This window comes from Grampus griseus (assembly GCF_964374135.1).
Source record: "Grampus griseus genome assembly, chromosome: 1".
Classification (NCBI taxonomy): domain Eukaryota; kingdom Metazoa; phylum Chordata; class Mammalia; order Artiodactyla; family Delphinidae; genus Grampus; species Grampus griseus.
The window spans coordinates 96562854-96575308 of NC_139017.1; the positions used below are offsets into that span (position 1 = coordinate 96562854).

General features: G+C 35.4%; 1 protein-coding gene across 2 annotated transcripts in view; it reads right to left on the reverse strand.

Moving 5' to 3' along the window:
- The window catches only part of SNX7 (sorting nexin 7), a gene marked incomplete at its 5' end in the record, with an annotated part of 97480 nt that overhangs the window by 14646 nt on the left and 70379 nt on the right, over positions 1–12455 (reverse strand). For both annotated transcript variants that reach the window (XM_082657478.1, XM_082657479.1), the window contains one exon: positions 5166–5318. In XM_082657478.1, the coding sequence (XP_082513604.1) occupies positions 5166–5318 (153 nt within the window). The remainder of the gene's footprint in view (positions 1–5165; positions 5319–12455) is intronic.

Genomic DNA, 12455 nt, shown 5'->3' on the forward strand with positions numbered 1-12455 from the left:
TTGGCTTGATGGTGAACGCTTGTAATGATATTTTTTCTTCATTTATCTTAGAGAAAACGTCCTATACTATAATTGCTTTTCTGCTTCCTAGATGTCCATGTAGATACATATATTTTTATTATTCAGTAATGATAGAACCCTTCTATTAAGCCAGCTCATTACCATTCAAGTAAAAAAAAACTAATTTAAATATTCTTCCATTAAAAAAAGTAATACATTGTAAAGCTGTATAAATCAAGTGAAAAATACATATACTTATTATTCTTCCCTAAGGGCAAGATTTAATTTTGAATTTGAATGTTGCTTAGCATAGGGTTTTGATGTTAATTGAATCTTAAATGAATGATTTTACATGAGGCAACTGACATTCTTAAATAAGACTGATAGCATTTGAAATGAAGCGACCTCTAACCTGGTTATTTCTTGAAATTCTTATCAAAAAAGATTTTAAGTCTAGTGTTCATAATTATTTTTAATAGTATTATTTATGAGAGCAAAAAATTTACATAAGTGCTTAATTATTAGTAGTTCTCTTCACTAATAAAGGTATGTTAACATGATGTACTAGAAGATTATGTTGTTATATAGAGAAGTGTTTAAACAAATAAAAAATACAGAACTCAAAATAATACATATCCACTATAATCATCATGACACAAATAAGTAACATATGTTTATATGTTGACACATTTGAAAAGAACCATGCAGAAATTTTAAAATATTTTTATCTGCATATAGCAAATTATTTTTCTATAATTGCATTTAAGTGTAGCCTTCTCTAGGAGATAAGGTTATGGGCATTCTTTATTTCCTCTTTATACATTTGTGTACTTAGCTCTTGTCATTTTTTTGTTTTTCATGTGCATGTATTAATTTTCAAACCAGAAAATGAGGCTCTGAAACGACTTCCATACATTAACTAATAATTCTAAAATAAACTGTGCAAAAAAACAAATTTTACTACTTCAAGTATTATATTCACTTAACTACAAACAGTTTTACTTGGCAAAAATTAACATTATGGGATCTTTCCATGATTATGATATTAAAATTAAACTTTCAAAGGGTATATTCTTTCAGTTTATAATACCTACCAAGGATTACTTCCTTTCAAATCTCTTCACCATCATCATAATCATCAGCATCAGTATCATCAACAATTGAAACTTACACTCTTTTGTACCTACTAAAGAACAATTAGAAAATGTCCACGTACTTTATCCAGCATGTCATATTTTATGGTTTCAGCATCCCTTCACATTTTAGCAAGAAATAATTTTCTTTGGTTACCTGGATACCAAGATATTTTGAAATTATTCACCTATGTTCAACTGGATTTTTGTTTTATTGTTTCATTATTCTTGTTTTTATAAAAAGACTCAAATTTATTCTTAGTTATTGGTCATATAGAACAAAATTGGGAATAGCTTCATTTCACCTACTCAGAGTTTATTTGGAGATACCTGTCTTATATTCGGTGTCAACTGTCTCCAAGTAAATTCACACATCTAAGTATAATATTTCAATATGACAATAATTGGTTTCTGATACAGACCTATATCTCATATTTACAAACTGATTTTCCTCTTTCATTTTAATATTTAAATTTTAAGTTGTAAACAAACTGTGACCATTTTACTTCATAAAAGTCCAAAGGCAAATGTTTATACCCCATTTCTTCTATCACACTAGGAACAAGCCCCTTTGGTGATTTATTTTTACAAATGTGGATGAAAACAGAAGTATTTCCATAATAATATGATTAAATTAAAAAGGGACTGGAAAGATTCTGCAATATTTCACTTCCTTGTATATCTGAGATATTCTGAAGTTAACAGATAACAGCAGACTGTTGCTGTTTTAGGCCACACAGTTTGTGTGTTAGTTAGGAAGCCGTGATTATATAAGGGCCCCGATTTCCTGATTATGCTTGGACTGATGTGTCAAATCAGTTAAGAGTTATTCACTTAGGGAAAAAAACAATAAATAACTGGAGCTGTAGGGATCTTGTGAAGTTATAATAAAGAAAACCAGAGATTCATCCAAATATATACATCTAAGATGCAGTACACTTGATATAATTTTAGCAACATGTAGAAATATAATTCATTTGGAGGAAAGGGTGAAAAACATACTGATATAAACTGCTGTGAAGAACAAAGTTTGCAATATGGCAATATGGCACAGTGATGCTAATTTAACTATTTCTAATAAAACCGTATTTTGTATAAACTGAGTGCAACCTATGAGCGTGACAAAAATATGTATTTATGTGACAGGTATAGTCAAAACTCAAACATTTCATTTGGAGTTCAATGGAATTGCCATGAACATTTTCTCTTAAAAAAATAAAAAAGCAAACTTAGAAAAGTTTTGCAGACTTTATCACTGAAAGGAAAACATAGTAGGTGCACTTGTCACATGACTTTTATAACCTAATATACTTATGTTTTATAATCACAATCACTTATAGTATATTGTATATCTTAATTTTCAAGGCATTTTCTTAAAAATTATTTCAATTAATTGTCATAACACTACTATAAGGTCAGTGTGGACAGGTTCTATTGTAAAGGAGAGATAAAGTTATTTCTGTGGATTTAAAGAGTTAAGTGGTAAAAAAAGCCTATGTTGATAAATGCGCTTTATCCAACAGAAATATTTTAAATCATTTCAAAATCTGAGATTTATGAGAAATTCCTTTTAGAGACTTGAATTTACTTAAGGTTGTTAATGTAGAATAAAAAAATAGGAGAGGTAGAAAATGATCTTTCCAATCCCACCTGCTATAAAGAAAATCACTTGAATCTGTCCACTAATCTCTAGCCCACTGCCATGAGACCTCTATGTCAGTTCACATCTCTGTCTTTGTTGCTATGTTTTCTAACTAGGCTCAACATGTTTAGTTTTGTTCCACTCTGACCCATATAGCCAGTGTGATCTTTCTAAAAGGCAAGCACAATAGATATTGTCTCTTCCCTGCTGAAAAGTCTTCAATGGCATTCCCCATTTCCCTTAGAATGAAAAATAAAAGACAAAGCTTATAAGGCCCTCTTCAGCCTAATAGCGTTCAGGACATACTAATGTAAAATATGACATGTTGGCATATTAAGATGAATGAGTTTGAGAATATGGCAGAAGCAGAAAGGTCACTTTGACCTTCTTCCAACCCTTATCTCACAAAGCAGGTCATAAAACCCTCATACAAGAGGTGGCCTCCTTATGCCCAGAGGGAAAAAGAAGCATCTTTACCTCCAAAGACAAAGGGACACTTAGAAGACTCCTAACAAAAAGGACTTGCTAAATTCCCTCCAGTTTATTTCACTTAACTCATACTCCTTAACCTACCCTATTTCTACATGACAGCCCACTCTTCATCAAACTTAGCGTAGAAATACTCAGATCTGTTTCTTCTGGTCTAGATTTGCTCATGAAGGCTCCTGTACCACAAAGAACTTACATTAAATCAACATATATACATTTTTCCTGTTAATTTATCTTTGTCAGTTTCATTTTCAGACCCAGCCAGGAATCCTAAGAGGATTGAGGAAAATTTTTCCTCCTCTACAAGCCTCCTTTTTCAACTCAACATTACCTCCACTCCACCATCCTTCAAAGAGAACCTCAGTAATTTGAACATGTACTCTCTCACTTCTCGTCTTTTCTCTGCCTGGAACTCTCTTACTCACATCTTTATCTGGCTACCTCTCATTCATCATTCATTAAGGTCTCAGCTTAAACACATCCTCTGAGGAATCTTCCTCTTTCCCTGCAATGTCTTTCTATCCTGGAACTTATTATACTTTATTATCATAACGTTTTATTTTAATTGACTGTTTCTCTTATTGACTGTAACTACATGAGAAAGGGACCGTGTTTGTCCTGCATACTGTGGTCTCTCCAGGGCCCAGCACAGTGTCTGGTGGTAGTAGGGGCTCAAGTAATTCTTGTTGAATGAAAATATCAGTATCAGTTAGATAATCTTGCAAAATATAAAATATTTTAGTTTAAAGCACCTTTAAACTAGCAAGCACTATAGACTACAAAGGATAAAATAATTCTCTTAATGTATCAATTTTGTATAGTCATTAATTCAGTCAGAGATAAGGTTAAAGATGTATGTTTAAATATACGTTCCAGGAAAAGTATGTTCAGAATACGCTAGATGAATGGGAACTTCCCTGGTGGTCCAGTGGGTAAGACTCCACACTCTCAGTGCAGGGGCCCCGTCATCGACCCCTGGTCGGGGAACTAGATTCCGCGTGTATCCTGCAACTGAGAGTCCGCATGCCACAACCAAGACCCAGCGCAGCCAAAATAAATAAGTAAATATTAAAAAAAAGAAAAGAAAAAGAATGAAGTTGTACCCCTACCTCATACTGTCTAAAAAAAAAATTAACTCAAAATGGGTCAAATACCTCAATGTAAGAATTAAAACTATAAAACTCTCAGAATATGCTAGATGAAGAAAGTGATAGCATAAAATTCATTTAAAATAATAACTACTTTGCGGAATTGTTAGTTGTTCAAAAAAGGTAATCATTTGAAAAGAAAAATGTTGACTAGGCTCTTTCCTGAATTAAAAAAACAAACAAAAAAACACAACTGAACTATAAACTAAACTGAACTAATGCTCCTTTTTTGATTTTTTGAATAGCTACAGAAGGCATGGTAGGGATGGCAGGGATATAACGTATAAGCCCTGAACTAATTTTCAAACCTTTGGTCCTTTCCTCATTTTGCAAACCCTTTTTAATACAAGAAAAAGAGAGGAAAAGGAAATAAGATAGGAGAATCATTAGGAAGCATGTGCAAGTGCTTTTGAAGAATTCAAATCCTTCCAAAACAAGAAACTGAGGGGAAAACAGACACAATAAAATGGTAGCATAATTCTTTCTCACATCAAGCTGAGCTCAAATTAGGTACTTGGGCATGCTGTGTAGGAAGGAAAACTTATCACCCTCCCTCCACATATACACATTTGTGTCAGTGGGTGGGTTCAGCGTTACTATATTAACTGGCAACTCCACTGGCACTGAGCCACCGAAGAGGCTTCTGAATGTGACACTTGGTTCCTGAACAGACTCTTTCAACACAAGACATATAGAAAGTAAGAGAGAGGATAACATTTTAAAAATGAAGCGATACCACATATCACTAATTACCTGTTCATAAGAGTGGATATTCTCCTCAGCCATATCTGTAAATGCTGACTTGATATCATTTTGCATGTTTTGTTTCCATCTTTCCCAATCTGCTTTCAAGGCATTATTAGCGCACTCCACTTTATCTTCCAGTTTTCCAATCTCTTCCGTAAGCTGAATTAGATCACAAAGAGATCAACTGATCTATGTATTCCTGCCACTAAGTGAATTCTTAAAGTCTAAGCTGAATATTATAAAAAACAGTTTAAGAAAAATACTTTTTTTGAAAAGTCACCAGTATTTACCCTGTATACTAACTAGTTAAAGTAAAGAGAACACTGGATTCAGAGATGTCAAGTAGAGTTTTAAGGTCTGCCACCAATTAGCACTTGACTTTACCTAAATCTCTCTAATCTTGGGCTTCAGTTACACTATTTATAAAGCAAAGGAAATTGGACTACAAGTTATTCCAAAATTTTTTTGCAATAACTCTCTAATTACCACTGATTGTGATGAAATATTTATGTTAAAAGATATGGTTGGGGGCTTCCCTGGTGGCGCAGTGGTTGAGAGTCTGCCTGCCGATGCAGGGGACACGGGTTTGAGCCCTGGTCTGGGAAGATCCCACATGCCGCGGAGCAACTAGGCCCATGAGCCACAACTACTGAGCCTGCACGTCTGGAGCCTGTGCTCCGCAACAAGAGAGGCCACGATAATGAGCAGCCCACGCACCGCGATGAAGAGTGGCCCCCGCTTGCCACAACTGGAGAAAGCCCTCGCACAGAAACGAAGACCCAACACAGCCAAACATAAATAAATAAATAATAATTAAAAATGAATATCTGCTTATATAAAAAAAAAGATATGGTTTCACATGTTCAGCTTCCCCTTCCTACTCCTCATTTTTCAGCTGTTTTTAGCAGAATGCTCAGTTAACTGACATGTTATAACATCCGTATAGATTATGTAGTCCAACCTGGAGGCCCAGGGGATTAACTTGTCACATTCCACTCAGCTGGTAACAGAGGCAGGTTTATATCACAAGACACCTGACACCTAGTCCACGCTCCATTAGACAGGCTGAGTGTGACAGTCATACCTCCTCCCCAACTTACCCACCAACCTTTGAGCATGGAACCCATCAATTTATTGCTTTATATTTAGCACATTTATATTTATATAAATTTTTATATATTTATGCATATTTTATACACATATATTTATTCATATAGTCAGCATACATTTATTTATTAAGTTCCTTCTCCATACCAGGCATTATTCTAGGACTTGGAGATTCAACAGTGAAGACAATAGACAAAAATCCTTGTTTTTACCGGAGCTGATATTCAACTGGGGAGAGACAAACCATAAGCAAGATAAATGAAATATGAACTACCACTTGATAATAAGTGTCAAAAAGAAAAACAAAGCAGAAAGGTAGATAGGGAGTATAAGAATGATGCAATTTTAGATAAGATGGCTGGGGAAAGCCTAAATAAGAAACTGTCATTTGAATAAATATCTGAAGTTGATGTGAGAGTGAACCATGGGGTTCTTAATCAGAAAAGCATTCCTGGCTGAGGAAGAAACAGGACAATGGCCTAGAGGTGGAAGCATGCCTGGATGGTCCAAGAAGAATAAGGAGACCAGCATGGCTGTAGCAGGTGGCAGAGTTAAAAAAGAGGGAAGCTCTTAGGAGATGAGGTCAGAGAAGCAGTGGGTGACCAGATCTTACTGAGCCATGCAGTCCATGGTAAGGAGACCCAAAGGTTTTTATTGAGTGAGACCCAAAGCCAGAGAGATTCAAGCAGAAATGACACCACCTCTCCCATGTTTTAAAAGGGGCATATTATACGTTACCACTATTCCTTGGCTCCGAGTATTTGAAAGAGGCTATCATTTAAGAAGGTCCCCATTACAGACATGCTAAAATGTGAAATTGTATGTCTTAGAATCAAAAAAATGTTATTTTACTTCCAATGCTTGTTTGAAATATTCTTTTTATTCATTTGTCAATATTTTGCTGGGCAATTTCACTGCTGACTTTATTTCATTGCAGCCATATTTGCTTTTGTTTCCCTAAGAATAGACATTTGGTATTATATAAATCTTTTATTACCTATGGGAGATCTATTTCAGTAGTAAGGTTGGTTTTCATGTTTTGTGTGTGGCGGGAAGATGTGTTTTTTTCACTTTCTTATTTTGTTTGTAAACTATCTCAGTGAGGCCATTTATTACTTTATGGGTATGTATGACTCTTTGGGGGTAATTATTTTGCTTAATCACAGAGAATCTGTCTAAAAGGATGTTAATGGGATTTCTCATGGTGGACTGCGGATGCTGGAGAATAAGCTGAGGTAAAATTTTACTGACAGGCCAAACTCAAACAGGATCCGGAGAAAGCTCAGGGGCCGGTTACAAAACCTCACTCCTCTGGGTTGTTGGATGGAATCTTGCCATTTTCACAGCCAGATGGAGATGATTAGAAAAGTGTCTTTTTTTATAGCTAGGATCAAGAGGTACCTACACCAACTGTAACTGCACTGTTTTTCTCCTCTGCTTAGGTTTTGCAGTCTAAAAGTGCCATGCACTGGAGTGGAGTGGGATTACTGGCAAAGTTCTTTACTGAAAGTGGCTTCAGGAAACACAGTATCTAAATCATATATTCTATCTTCCTTCCCCTCCTGATGGAGCTTAAAATGGTGTTACTGCCGTAAGGGATTTAAACAAAGTCTTCCCCTTTTCAATCTGCAACTCCCTCTCCTAAAAGCCCTTGTTAGTGGTAGTCAGGCTGGTTGGTGCTTCTGCTCTGGCCCAGAGCTACTGCATTCCTAAAGAAGTCCTGTCCTGTTCTTTGACTTCACTCCCACCTACAGAAAGAAGCTTTGTAGCCTGATCAGCACGGCACTGCGATTAAGATCACTAATGATAGGTTAGACTGATCGCAGACCTCACGTCTGTCTTTCACAAGCTGTGTGACACTGGGTAAGAGTACTTTTTGAAGCCCTAGTTTCTTCATCTGTAAAATGAATATAAAAATGACACTACCTATCTCGAAGGGATTTTTATTAAAAGTTGCCTGAGATAATGAACACATTCATTGATGTGCACAGTGCCTGACAATTTTTCTACTAAACTGTATCTATTACTATCATCATTACCACCATTACCACCAGTACCACCACCATTACCACCATCATCATCAGTTGGTGAAATGGAAATGGATTCCCTCTCCTTTTCCAGTATTTTGGTCTCTGGAAATATACCATTTCTTTGCCAGGGTCTAGGTCTTAATTTCTAGTGCTATTTCTTGATTTATTCTCATCAGTGTCGAAGAGGATACATATGTTCTAAATATACATGATCAATTCCTGTCACTTTTTGGAGGCTATATATATATATACTGACCACTTTTTATTTCTTTGATGATTCCATCATTATTTTAGTTAGAAAAGGAAAAAAGAGACATTAGGTATTTCCTCACACTGAATCATCTTCCCCTAATTTTGACTTGAAGAAACTCTAATTGATAATAAGCACAAAACACTTAATTCAAATTAGGAAGGATCTGGACTATTCTCTTTCCTACCAATTTACAAAGGCATATTATTAGATTTCCCTTCCCTTAGTTGACTGCACTTTTAGCAAGTTCTTTGGTACAAGGAACTGTGCATTTAGATGGTGCGATCCAGGCTCTCAACATAAACAATGAACAAAATTTCACCGAAGTGGGAGAGTAACGTGTTAGGCACCTGGCGGGCCAAAGAAGCCCCTCTAGTGCTTCAGCACCCCTCTAACCACGGAGCAGGTTTCAATAACTCTAAAAGTAGGGAATTATAGTTTCTACCGGAAAGCAGCATAGAAAGACTGAGTTTAAAAGGATTAAAGCTTGAATCATTCATTTCACAAATACTGGAAACGACTTGGCCCTCTGTTGGTGGAAAAACTGAAGAAGGAAGCAATCCTTTTTGCCAGGAAAATGTTGTAATATCAGAATAAGTAATAAAAGATTATAATATAGTGAAAAATAAAGATTTAGATTTAACTGCAAGGCTAATGGGTAATCTCTAGCTTCAGTTATATTCAGCTAGAAATGAGCCATACAGTTAAGTGAAAACCATTAATACTAAGAGCTCAGGCAAACAAAAAAATATCCTTCTTCAATAGCGAGTACCTACTATAGCACCAGAAAAAGCAGCAATAATAATGACCACTTATTGTATTTCTGCCATGGGCCACTGTATTAAGCTATATACTTTACATATATTATTTCATTTAATCTGCATAATAATATTGCAAATTTGGTAATATTATCTTCCTTTTACAAGCTGGGAAACTGGGAGAAAGAAATAAAAGAGATCACACAGCTTTTTGTGGCATCATGGAGATGCAAGTGAAAATACATGCTCTTTCCATAGTGAGTGAATAGCCCCAAGCTAGCTTGCCTGTGGCTTTCAAGGTTAAACTGATTCAGCTCTTACCTTAAGGAGTTTGTTATCTTTTAGAATGCAGATATGCAAAAATAAAACAAAAACCAAAGGCTATAATACAAAGCAGAATGTGATATATATCATAATGGAGGAAAAAAATTAAAGTAGTATATAGAAAGATACAGCATGGAGGATTAATTCCAACTTTGGTAGGGGACATTCCAAGTGTTAATTTGCTAGGCAGTGAGTGGGGAAGAAGACAACTGGATGAGGGTATGGCATAAATGTTATGCTATAGAGTGTGACAAAACAATGGATAAGAGATACGTTTGGAGGCTGGAGGTGGGCAAGAAGAAACATGGGAAATGCAGCTGGACAGGCTGATTGAAGATTGACCACTAGAGGGTGTAAATGCTATTGAGCATGAAATGGATTCTGTAGGAAAAGGTAAGCTACCGAAAGTTTTTGACCAGGGCTGAAGTATACTTCAGATAGATTCCTGAGTCAGAGATATGCAAGGATGCTTAAAAGAGAAAGGGAGGAGGAGGGGAAGAAAGGAAACCAATTAACCTGCACTGGGACTATGGAGACAGCAATAAAAATGATGAGGATTTGGTTCATTCCCACTCACTCATCCTGCAGCATTCACTCAGCATCCATCTAGTCTCTGTTAGGAACTAAGATGAAGGGTGAAAAAACAGACCTTGCCCTCAAGGACTCATGCCTAAGGGGAGAAATAAAAAAAAAAACAACTGGATACAGAAAATGTGAAATGCAGTTCATGTGAAGCAAATAGGGTGTACAGTCCTAGAAGCATGTTTACTTTGAAGTTTCTAAAAATCGAAGGTGGTCTGTCAAGGTTGGTACCTAGAGTGTGAGTAGGGGAATAGCAAAAGAGGAAAGAGAGGCAGCTGCCAGGTACTAAAGGGATTTCCCTGGGGGGTGTTTGGATTTTCAAACCAGGACCAGGAAAGCAGCAGTAACAATGAGATTCCTGATACAGGGGATACTGAGAGGAGGAGATCCTGAGACACAGAATCAGTAGGGGCTGGCAACTGACTAAGTATGGGTGGGCACTGGAAGAAAAGATAAGATTATCTGATATTTTTAACTGGATAGCATTCACTGGAAGAACAGGTGGGATAGGGTGAGATAGGAAATGAAGGCCTAAAGCCAACAGTAATAGTCTTGCAGGGTGAGGTATACATCAAACAACTTTTGGAGGTCAGCCTTGTGACATGTTTCACTAAAAATTCTTACTATAACTCTTACAAAGTGAAAAAAAAAAGTACTCATCCCTGAGAAGGAACAGGGTCATGGAGAAAAAAAATAAAGGAAATAACAATGAAAAAAAGAGAAAAATATGATCATGCTAAAAATAGTCCACCATTAACATCAACATATTAAATGTTAAAGTAATATTTAATTACTATGCTTCATTATTTCTCATCCATGAAAAGTACAGTCTAGGAGGTGGGTGTCAGATCAAAGAATAAAAGATGCATGAGGTTCATGTCATATCCCATCAACTTGGATATATCCTAGATTCAGCTGAAGGGTGCCCCTTCCTTTACTTGTTAGATTGAGCTTGTTTTGTTTCTTTGATTCAGTTCAAGATTATCTAGAGAATGGTCTGACGGCTAAAGGGCCAAGAACTGACATACTGGTTCTGTCCACGTCAGTTACAGCTCTGAACCCTGGTTATATCATGTCATGAATGTTTGTCACAGGTCATGTGGGAAAGTGGGTAAAATAATTTGGATGAATCCACGCAGATCATTCATTACTGCTAGGAAATAAAGCCTACATTCTAATGAAATAGCCCTGTGGACCATTTCTACAATTATAGACCATTACACTATTTTTAACAGTTACTCAATTTTTGAAGCACATGTCTGCTAAGACAACCACAGGTGCACTGAATCGCTCAAACCCATTTAACCACCTTGGAGGTTTTCCTCCTTATTCCCTCAAAGCTGACTTTACAAAGCGAAACCAATCCAGAAACCCTATAACATTTTAATAATTTTTATTAAAATAGGCCTTTTATAGATTTTAATTTTCTATGACTTTTATACATTTAAATTTGCAAGAACATATTTTCCCATAAGTACAACCATCAGAAATAGATGGATTTTTATAGAAAAGTTAGATAAATCCATGCAAATACAGTTTATTTATTACCTTTCTTTAAGCAAATGATTAAAATATAAAATTTTTTTTCACAGATAATTCATATTTTATTAACAATAAAAAAGATATAAGTGATAGAACATTTTAGAATCCCATAATAAAGACAAGTTTTTTCCTTTGTGACAAAATGTTGTCTTGGAAATTATATCAGAAACATCTATTTATTTGTAAATAAAATATTACAGATGTGAACTGTATAATCACAAAGTTAGGGTAGCAAATAAAATAGGGTAGCGAATAAAATATGAAAAATATTTTAAAATATTTTTAAAAAGAACATACTCCACAAATATACATCTCCAAAAATATTTTATAATAAATAAAGTTTGGAGACAAAAATGGGATTACCTGTATACTCATAAACTATTTAAGAGGTAAATACAATGTATCTAGAGTATGTATATTTGATCTAACACTAAACATTAAAAAATAATCGGGCTTTTCTTAGAGATTAAAGTGTGCTTAAAGATGATTAGGTAGGCCTTTTGCTCTTAAGATTTAAGGTTGATCTTTTGATGCTATTTCTCTCGATATATTTTCAATACAGAGGCAAGAACTTTTACATTTACTAATAGAGACAAGAATTATTCCACTGGATTTGCTTGGCTATACTATGTCCTCCTGCAAATGGACTCTGAGCGCTTATCTGGACTTTCTGGCAGAGAAGTGCAGGTATTTAGGCATTACT